The 10708-nt window shown below is 43.2% G+C and overlaps 1 protein-coding gene across 2 annotated transcripts in view; it reads left to right on the forward strand.

Moving 5' to 3' along the window:
* LOC139049672 (lysosomal protective protein-like) overlaps positions 1-7667 on the forward strand; it is a 32372-nt gene extending 24705 nt beyond the window's left edge. For both annotated transcript variants that reach the window (XM_070525365.1, XM_070525364.1), the window contains exons 9-12: positions 1969-2087; positions 3348-3507; positions 4932-5024; positions 7564-7667. In XM_070525365.1, the coding sequence (XP_070381466.1) occupies positions 1969-2087; positions 3348-3507; positions 4932-5024; positions 7564-7650 (459 nt within the window). In that variant the 3' untranslated portion in view covers positions 7651-7667. The remainder of the gene's footprint in view (positions 1-1968; positions 2088-3347; positions 3508-4931; positions 5025-7563) is intronic.
* The last annotated feature ends 3041 nt before the right edge of the window (positions 7668-10708 follow it).

The following is a 10708-nucleotide window of genomic DNA, read 5'->3' on the forward strand; positions in this document are numbered from 1 at the left end:
CAATTTATGCTTCACGCATTTTGAAATTTGGACCCATAACTAGCCTACGGCTACGGGTCCAAAAAGTACTGGACAAACTTTTATTGTGTTTTCATGGATAAATAAAGAATTTAAATTTGAAAGAATTTGAATTGGAATTAAATAAGTTATGACAGCTTGCAAAATTAACAGAAGCTTTTGCGTCTACTTCTCTACTGTGTAAGTGCGCAATAAGAAAGTACCTCATAATTCCGTAAACTGCACCCAATGATACATCTAAAGTGCACAAGAATTACTGTATTAAACACCGCTCTGACATATACCACTTGTTTTTTAGAAAGATTTTTGCAGGACCCTCGTAACTGTACCAAACACTTCACGGCAACTGTCAATTCATATATCACATCTGTTTGCTTGATATACTCTAACAGGTGCAGTTTATACTCTAACAGGTGCAGTTTATACTCTAACAGGTGCAGTTTACAGAGCTGCGCGTCTGTATTTGGTTTAGAGTTAGTTATGCATTTGTTAACTTCGTGCCTACATTTTTTTTATTCCTTACCGATTTACGGCAGTCTTTGTAAGGAAGTTTAGGTCTAAATCAAGATTCTGCTACTTGCAGTCGGTATGATTTAGTTTTAGTTCTCAAATGTGAGAAACATTGTTCAATTTGAGCGTGGTTGTCTGATTTGGTCATTTCTGTGCTCCACATGTATCGGAATAATGAAGTTAGACCTGAATTCGCTCTAAATCTCCATCTTAAGAGCATAATGCTACAACAAAACACGGGGAGAGATTAGGCGCAATAAATTAGGTTAAGAAGACCGACGCAATGTCATAATTGCGATGCAGTCGGAAGCAGTCATACCGAGAGAGAGAGAGCGAGAGAGAGCGAGATAGATAGATAGATAGATAGATAGATAGATAGATAGAGAGAGAGAGAGAGAGAGAGAGAGAGAGAGAGAGAGAGAGAGAGAGAGAGAGAGGGAGAGATGCTTTGACACTAAACCCCAATCCGGAGCTTCTTATAAGAGGTAAAGACAGTGACAAACACTAACGGTAAGAACTGACTATCATTGCAGCCTACAATGTAGCGTGCTTACTTTCAATAGTATTTACTGCGTGAAGAAATGCACATTTGTTTGTTAGTCAGGGCTGATATTTGTCGCATCTCAAAGGCTGTCCTTTAGAGGCAGCATTAGCTCGGGAGATACGATCTAAAAACATGGAAACGGAGAAATAGTTTTTTGGCAACCACTAAACCAATTTTGATTAGGTTTGTGGCATGTAAAAGAACAAGTGAAAATTTAATAACTGAAAGAAGTAGATTATCAATTTATGTCGTGCTTTCTTCCGAAAAAAAAAACCTCTCGAGTTTGATGCTCTGTAATTGAGCAATAAAGAATTGCACCAAAATTCTGGAAACTGCACCTAAGAATAATAGCTTGGACATAAATGGTATGTTATACACTGCTCTGTAATATATAGCACTAATTAGGGAGAATTACTTGTGAAAAACTCTCGTAAATGTTGTAATAATTTCATGTAACCTGAACAATCGTACATCACGTCCACTATGCACTTTAGAAAACTGAGCTAAGCGTTTTTGGAGAATAATTACGTGTTTATGAACTTCGTTTTTCAAGTTTTTTAACTCGCGGAATTCCGGCAATTTTTGTATAATGCGATATATCTTAAATAATTATTCTGCTTTCGGAGTTGCCAGCATTTAAGATTTTTTCCTCTCGGTTCGAGCAAGTTTTACTCAGATAATTCCAACGGTTGTTTGATAAATGTATTTCTTCGTTTCACGAGTAATTGAAGACGGAAATTGGAGATGCATCCGAGGTAAAGCTTCCTCTTAACTCTATTTTCGCTATTACTCCAGTCATGAACCAGCCAGTGTGAGTACCGCGTTTAACAATTCCGCTTTCGATTCACAAATGCGGTGCCGCACTCACGTGACTGTGGTCCGTCGGTGTTTTCTAGAGCCTGTCCGAGACTCCGAATTGCTACAACCAGGACAACTTGCTGCTGTACTACAACAGACGTGACGTCATCGAAGCTTTGCACGTTGAACAGTCTCCCCATATGTGGGTGCCGTGCAGGTGAGTCCACTTTAAGGGTTCGCAGTCACGTAGAGGGCGGGGGCGCCAGCACTGTCACTGTGTCACGTGGCATGCTCCAGAAGCGAAACGCAAAATCTGAGGAGACAAGTCCGATAAATAATATTCAAGGAAATTCAACTAAACTTCTGCAAGGATGAATGTCGTTTAGAAGGAGATGTAATACATTCGCTTCCACGCTTTTAACGTTTTTAAACATGTTATATGTTATACATGTTATATGTTAAACATATGTTATACAAATTGTATTCGATTTGACCATAATGCGAAGAATATACTTATTTTTGGACTGGAGCGCGCCGGCCCTGAATTCTATAGGGCAACAGGCATATGTTTACAAAAACTGTTTTGTTTCTACAATACAGTGAAATTGGTCTCCATAAAGCGAAGTTCAAACATATGAGAGTTAAATTTGAGTTAGAATTGTATGTTGCAATGGTATAGTACAGATGTAACTTTCCAACAATGTTTGCATATTGTTGCTATTGGCTTCTTTGTTAACAGTATTGTATTTATGCATTCGCAAAACCTCCAATGCATTTGCAGCTTACACAGAGAAGAATGTTACTGCACATTCATTACATCCTATAGAGGGCAACAAGTAAATATACAGGTTGCGGACTGCGAACTTTGAAATCGAGATGCTATAATTTAGCTGTGGTTTTCGTAACGAGGCAGCGAACGCATGATTTTGAAATGTCAGCTTGACACTTGGTCATCAGTGATAGATAACACGCGATGAAGTATGTAAAGGTGTGGCAAACAGGATGCGCCTGAGCCCAAAGTCCTTAAAGACCCTATGAAAGAGTAACAGCCGCTCGATTAGGTATTACAAGATGTACCGATATGAATGTATTATTGTTGCCGACCAAGGGCTAAATGATTGATTCGGTACTGCACCATACAGTGTAAACCTGAGCACTGATTAGTGACGAACATAAATTTCAGTAACTGTAGGTTCATCACGTTGGCTTCATCTGTACGCGGCCGCTATGCCATTAATTGGGCCTGCAATCTTGCGCAAAAAAAGTACGCCATTTGCCATGGAGCCATCACCAGGAATAAAAAATGCAATGAACTGCTCCATCAATACTATATGGTTTCTCTCGTTTCTTTTTTTAATATGTTTGTTGTTCTTTCTTGGCACAGCGTGAGCTATAAGTTTGAGAAGAAATGTGTGCTTATAGCAAGCGCGTACGTATATGTTCTCGGAACAACCACTTGCTTCGTGCTTCATTACAGTAAGACCCTAAACTACACCCAGCAGCATGTGACTGTGCGGGAAGTGGTGCAACAACTGGCCGAATCTGGGCGTCTCAGAGGCCTCATTTATCACGGTGACGTGGACATGGCGTGCCCGTTTCTAGGAGGCGACTGGTTCGTACGCAGCTTGGGATACGAGGTAAAGTTTTCTCCACAAAAAGAAGAAAGAAGTGAAAAAAAACTTTTTTTTTTGCTACGTGTGCCAGGAGTAGTTTGTGAGATGAAAATCTCCACGTTGTGGACATCATGTCCCTTTTAAACTGTTACTGCACACAGGCAACGCCGCAGTGGACCTCTGCGATGGGTCACGTGAACTTACGTAATGCGAAGGTTGTGGGTTCGCATGTTCTTAGGGGTCTCTTGGTTCTCCTGGTCGTCCTTCATTTCAAAGCGAGCGTATCACATGCGGTATGTTTGGCGCCTTTAGGCAGCATACGAATGTTTGTTGTTCAACATACTGCTCATAAAAAGAGTCGATGGTCTACGTAAAAAAATGCAACAAATTGCATTCTTTTAAACTTTCCTCTCAACCTTTTAGTCGGATAGCGTGGCAATTCCTAAAGTAGCCTACGAATCTTGTACCATACTCCTGAGCAGCTCTGTGGATGCGAAGACAGGAGTGAATTCTTCGCCTATCCTTCTTGAAACTCCTCCTCCTCCTCCTCCTCCTCCTCCTCCTCCTCCTCCTCCTCCTCCTCCTCCTCCTCCTCCACCCGTTCCTTGCATCCTGTAACAGTAATCTAGTCTTTAAACGCTCTTAAGAGGAAGCTTTAGCTTGGGATCTCCCATCGGGATACACGGGAACGGAGAGAACTTCTTTTTTTATCTGCAAACATTGCACCAAATTTGACGAGATTTGTTGCACTTAAAATAAACTGTTAGTGTACAGCGACTGTAGGATAGAGAGCTTGTTATTTATGCCGTCAACCTTTTTAACCAAAAATGTTTGAAATTCAAAAATTGTATAAGACCTCAAGTATGAAGAATAAAACTAACTCGGGAATAAAAAACGATGTCACTATTACGTACGCTGTACCTAATGACGTATCTAAAACGAAAAGAACTGGTGTAATATACATCGCGCTAAAATATACCACCAATGTCTGAGTAGGCTCTTCGCAAAACTCTCATGCACGTTGAAACAATTTCACGAACGCTGTGTGTTCATATATAAAATTTGTCCGCTTTAGATTCTCTGACAGACGCACCTTACAGAAATTCGATCTCTTTTTGGTGGAGAGTTAGGAATTTGAAAATTTCTCACAGCATGGCGGCCGCCTCGTTTTTTGCGCCACCGTTGTTTGCTGGGAGATGGCTAAGTGGACCGAATGCCGTCAACGTGCATCGAAGCGACTTTCTCTTCTCACATGTCCCAAAATATGCATCAGCTCCCTGTCCCCAGCGCCCACCTGTGACGAAGTACAGGTCACCCTGCTGTAGGAGTATCGCGTTTCAGTCGATGAGCATTACCTTCGCAACCTTCGCATTATAAAGCGTTGAAACATTACTTGCATTGAATTATGTGGGATTTTGCCTTGCGCGTCTCATTCTTTTTTTTGGCAGCCCACATCTCAATACAAGATGTGGCACGCTGGATCCGTTATCGCTGGCTTCGTGCAGACCTTCGCTAAGGACATCACTTTCGTCACCGTGAAGGTAATTTTTTTTGCAATGTATTTTACTGGCGCAGTGATTGAAACGTGTTGGGAATTGTGTCGATCGGGTCAGGTAATACTTTGCGAGGCTTGAGCGCCCAAAGAAAAGCCGTCATTCGCAGCTGTGTCGGGTAGAATACAGCCTAACAAGAAGCAGTTAAGGAATTCTGCTATCGCTAATATTCCTAGCACTCAGGCTTCACGAAAACGCGGACGATGTCTTGTGTGAAAGGGTGATAAACGCAGGCGTAGGCAGCTACACAATGCGTGGCAACAAGGTGAGGATAACAGGTGGTTCTGCCTCAGAAAGGCACAAAATACCAAACGAAGACGACCTGTGTTAGTAAATTACACCCCTACAATACCAGAAAAGAGACAGTTATCGTAAGAGAAGGCTTGTTTACGTAGGAAAGACTCAAAGACCAGTGACGCTGCCACCTTGAAGTTTTCGCATGGACCCGGCGTCATGTCGCGAATTTCGGCTGCATCGGTTCCGGCCTACTAACATTTTATCGAAAAAAATTGATTTCATTGTATTGTGAAAAAGCCAAAGGCTTAACTTGAAAGATTTCGCTAACTTCAAGGGTCCACAACGAAGAAATGTAAGAAAAGACTTTGAAATTGGTGACGTCACGCAGATTTGCAGGCGCTGGGATAATAAATGAAGACGGAATGTATTCTGCGACGATCAATTTCAGCGATACTATCGCCTTGGCCACGTCGCCTTCGCCATTGGCGCGCGCGGAATGGCTGTACTAGCAGAATCGGATGAGCTGATTGGCTGGTTGAGTACTGCGTCATGTGAACGATCACAACGAGCCAATCAGCGTGCACCTGATGGCGATACTATCGCCGAGGGGACACTGTTGCCTAAAGTAATCATCGCAATATACGTCCCAAGGTTGAGCGTTTTATTTCTGTTTTATTAATCAAGCTGTTACCGCAAAATTACTGAAAATGAAGGTTTGAAAGGATCCATTATTATTATAAACTAGTTAAATGTCCCGTTAAAGCTCTTTTCAATATTTACGATTCTACACTTTCTTGTACTGAGGAACTACGTACTTGGGCAGGCAGATGATCTAAGTTCTACGAAAGCGACGAGTGCTTTAGACAAGAAACTGCGACACTCCACGGCCGCAATAACCCACGGATAATTATAGAGGCTGTTTAAGCTTGGGAATCAAAATAAGTGCGTTGAGATGTTTTGCGGAGGCTTTGCGCTCTGTGAAAGAGATGTAGAAATCCAGGTTTGCAGTCTCCGCTCTCTCGGTAGTCCCGTGTCTGTTGAAGTGTTTAAATTTATAACACCTTGCGCTTTATACCATATTGAGACCTGGTGCTTCCTGGCATTTGCAATTTGGAGACCTAATTGACAGTTCATTTCGATATGGCTTAGCAAAACCGCTAAATAAACGCAGTGAAATTCTCCCTTTGTTTTTCTTTACCTTGGCATGCCAATGGGGGAGTTGTGTCCTACTTTTCTCTTTCGTTGCATTTTAGCTTTTGAGAAGAAAGGGTGGGAGGTGGGGGAGGCACCAAAATGTTCGAGCTGTAGTTTCTAGGAAGACATATTATCTTTCTTTGAGGGAGGTTGGCTTTTTGTGTACACCAGAATCTTCATTGAGCCTCGTGTTAACCTGCTGCCGGAGTTCGTGTAAAACTACTGGCAATCTTTGATAGTCTAGTAAACGAGGTGTTATGCGGTCTTTCGCGCATATATGCAAGCGCCATTTGTCCGAGACGATTTAGAAGTCCATAATAAATAGTAATGTTTCACATTTCTTAACGCGATAGCGCTAAGGGCTCCGTGTCGCAGAAAATGCGGTGCTGGCGTAGCTGTCCGTGAGCAAACATTTCCGTATATATCTAGGCATATGTATACACCACGCCTTGCTATATGACATGCAGTGTATGTGGGTTATGTTGCCACAACATTAAATTACTAAAATTGCTCACACGTTGTCTCACATTATTCACAAAGTTAGTCCTCGATATTTTGAGAATGACAGCCCACAAACAATTGTCACGAAAGAAAACTCTCTCAGCGCATGTCTTTTATATTAAATCTTCTCAGACTGAAATATTAGAAGTTAAAATCAATAACAGAAGCCTGAAGATGATGTAATATTTTTTCGCCGTGGCTGTGCGCGACCTCCGAGAACAGGCCCACGCAAGAGGCCGCGTTCGTACCAGAAAGCTAGCCTTCGTGCATAGCGTTCGCCGCCAGCGTTTCCCGGTAAACGTTACGGTTACATATGCTGCAGTTGCCGGGAAGCGTGAGAAGCAGTCAGACATCTTTGAATGCTATCGCTTTCCACTCTTAAAGGCGAAGCTTAAGCGTCCTTCAAACAATGGACAGGGAAGAACTTTCTCACAGACTACTTGGAATTCAGTTATACTCGGGTTACTAAGAGCATATAATGGAAGCACAGGGATATCTTTCTTGACTCGGTGATCAAAGAAATCAGTTGACGCTTGCAAATATCGGATGGAACTGCAATGTTGCCTTTGTTTCCTGAACTACTGCTTCACTTCAGGGTGCCGGCCACATGGTTCCCATGGACAAGTCTGAAGAATCACTGCAGATGATATCCAACTTCCTTTCAAGGCGCTCGTTTGAATAAAGGAAAATGTGTTTTCAGCGGAAAAGATCGATGAAGAAGCGGCGGAATAAAAAGAAATTCACCGATGATAACGATAATCCCTGATGCAAAATTTTAACGCAGCTGCACAAGTGTGTTCATTTCGTGGTTTATTGGCTGGCGCGGACAATCTGTCTCGTGCGGCACGTTGCAGATGGACGGAAGCGTTGCAAAACAAATAACAATCAAGCACAACGATAATCTGCTCGGCGGGTCAAGCCAGCCGGCTTTTATACGTGACTGGTCGAAGGTTAAAGAGTAATCGCTGGTCCTTTCGTGATTTCCAGAAAGTACTACACGATTCGCGTCGCGCACACAATCCGATTGCAAAAAGCTCTGGTGATTACAATACGGAACTATTGATAACACTCGAGAGAATTCTGATACATGCAGGCGTGCCCTAGCGTGCGCGTGAACATTAATCTCGCAGTGAACTTACCTTTTCAAAAGCTATCAGCTACGGCGGCACAGTGGCTGTAGCCCTGTACACGTGATTGCTTTGTCTCGGGTGCGATCCCCAGTCGTGGAGGCTGCGTTTTAGTCCGAAAGATCGCGTATCGCGCTTTGGGTGCACTTCGAAGAACCTCCAGATAGTCTTAAATTAATCTGGAGCACCCCACAGCGACGTTTCTCATAATCCGCGTGTTGCTATGGGCCGTTAAGCGTCATCAGATCTCCCCCGAAAAGCTCGTCGCGCTTGCGTCTCCCACCTGGTGTCGCACTCAAGACGGTATTCAAATACACGCTAAAAATTTTCTCACCCTTATGGGTGTAATGCGGGTGTACTTATCCTTTCACCCTTGTTAACACCCTTGAAACACCCTTTTATAATGGAAAAGGGTGTTCAAGAAAAAAACACCCTTGGAACACCCCAGTTTTTTAATTTACACCCTAATTATAAGGGAGTAAGTGAACAAGCTTACAGTACATGAGAAATGAACATTTGCAGTTAACGAGTTGATATTGGATACATGAAACGCGCGCTACCTGCGCTTGAATCAGGTAGCTGGAATGATTAGATAGGGGCATCTAGGCGGCAGCGCACTGATTTCGAACAGCGTTCAACCAGCTTCAACCAGCTTCTAGCCACTGTCCGGGAGATATCACGAAAAGCGCCTTCCGAGGAGAAGGAAAGGTGCATATCAGAGGGTATCGAACAACTCCAGCATTCAGGACCTTCCCGTGGTCCCACGGAAAAGCTCATGCGGCCTGTCGTACGTTTCTGCGTGGACAATGACCTTGGACTTCTGCAGTCCGATAAGGAAGGTGGGTTTGTTGTCCTCCCGAATACTTCGTTTACTAAAAAAGCCAAAGAAGCCTTGAGCAAAAACTTCAAGGCTGTGTGCGTAAAACCAGAAAAAGTGAAAAGTGCCTTGGAGCTGCTAAAAAGGCTTAACCTGGAGTTGTTAGAAAAGACTGTTAAGAAGAGCAAGGGTGATGTACTTTCCGCATTTTTCACTGTAAAAACGCACAAGCCTGACTACCCTATGAGAACCATAGTGACAGAAGAAGGCTCATGGCAGAAGCCTGTTGGAAGGTTCTTGCAACGTTCCTTGAATGCCCTTGCCACTGAGGACCCATTCGGCATTGACAGTTCAAGGGTAGTGATCGACGCTTTGAGATCGGGAGTGCTAACAGCGAACACGGCATTTTCTGTGGACATCGAAGAGCTGTATTATTCTATTCCACATGAAGAACTTTTTGTGGCAGTGCGGGAAGCTATCGGAAGCCAAGGAGAGACTTCTTTTCAAGGTAGTTGCGGCCTCTCGACTGAGAGTTTTATGGAACTGTTGCTTTTTTATTTGTCGGCAACTTTTGTTAAATTCGATGGCAAAATGTTTTTACAGAAGAATGGTATCTGTATAGGGTCAAGTGTTGCGCCGATAATGTGTGGTATTTTCTTAGCGAAATTCGACAAGTCTTTGTCAGACGCCATTACCGAGAACCGTGTTGCCCGGGTGTTCAGGTATGTCGACGATTTCCTGGTTCTCTTAAATATCAGACGAAGTGATTGTCTCCCTGATATCATTTGCAGTATTTTATTAGTTTTTCAGCATTGCTCTCGCCATCTCAGTTTCACCCACGAGGCACCACAAGAAAATTCCATCAAGTTTTTAGATTTGACTCTAACCTTTCACCCTCAAGGTCACATTTGCTGGGCTTATAGTCCAAGAACTAAAAAGACGTTGCTACCGTACCAATCCGCTCACTCGAAACTGGTCAAGCGTGGCATAGCCTCTTTGTGCTTGTCGAATGCGGTGGAAAAGAGTTGTACGCATCTAATGCAAGACAGTGCCGCCCAGCAAGAAAGGAGACTGTTAGCGGCATGCTACCCAAAGACTTTGATCACTGCAGTGGCTGAATCTGTGTACAAGCGTTTGAAAAAGAAAAACAGGGAGGATCGCGAAGTGCGAGACAAAATAAAGAAGAACTTGGTGGTCATGCCGTATGTACATGGCATTTCTCATCGATTGAAAAAGATTGCGGCAAGAAACGACGTCAGTTTGGTTTGTTCTGCGCCTTGTAAGCATGCAAAACTTTGCAGTAGGGTCTCACAGCACAGTTCGCGAAAGAGTACGTGCAATACCAAGCATGTTGTGAAGCACCGCACGTGCGACACATGTGTAATGTACAGTATCCCTTTGACATGTGGTAGAGATTATATAGGACAAACCGGTCGCTGTGTCAATGATCGCATGCGTGAGCATGCAAATCTAATACCCACAGGCACAGGAGGTAATCTTCCGCTGCATTGTAAGGAGTGCGGTTGTGATCCTATCTTCAATGACGTTTCAATCTTGGCGAAGGCGAAGACTCAGCAAGAAAGAGAACTGATTGAAGCCTATCGCATCTATAAACTTGGCCCCGAGAAGTGTGTAAGCGCCCCATCTGTGTTCCTAACCAAGAAAGAGCTTTTATTTCTTGATAACTGTAGACGTGTATAGATAAGGTGTTGACCGTGTTTTTGTTTTGTTGTGCCTGCGCATGTTCAGTACGGACTTGGGGGACGTCGTTTTCATGAATAAAGTTCAGTTGTTAG

This window comes from Dermacentor albipictus, chromosome 9 (genome assembly GCF_038994185.2).
Source record: "Dermacentor albipictus isolate Rhodes 1998 colony chromosome 9, USDA_Dalb.pri_finalv2, whole genome shotgun sequence".
Lineage (NCBI taxonomy): Eukaryota > Metazoa > Arthropoda > Arachnida > Ixodida > Ixodidae > Dermacentor > Dermacentor albipictus.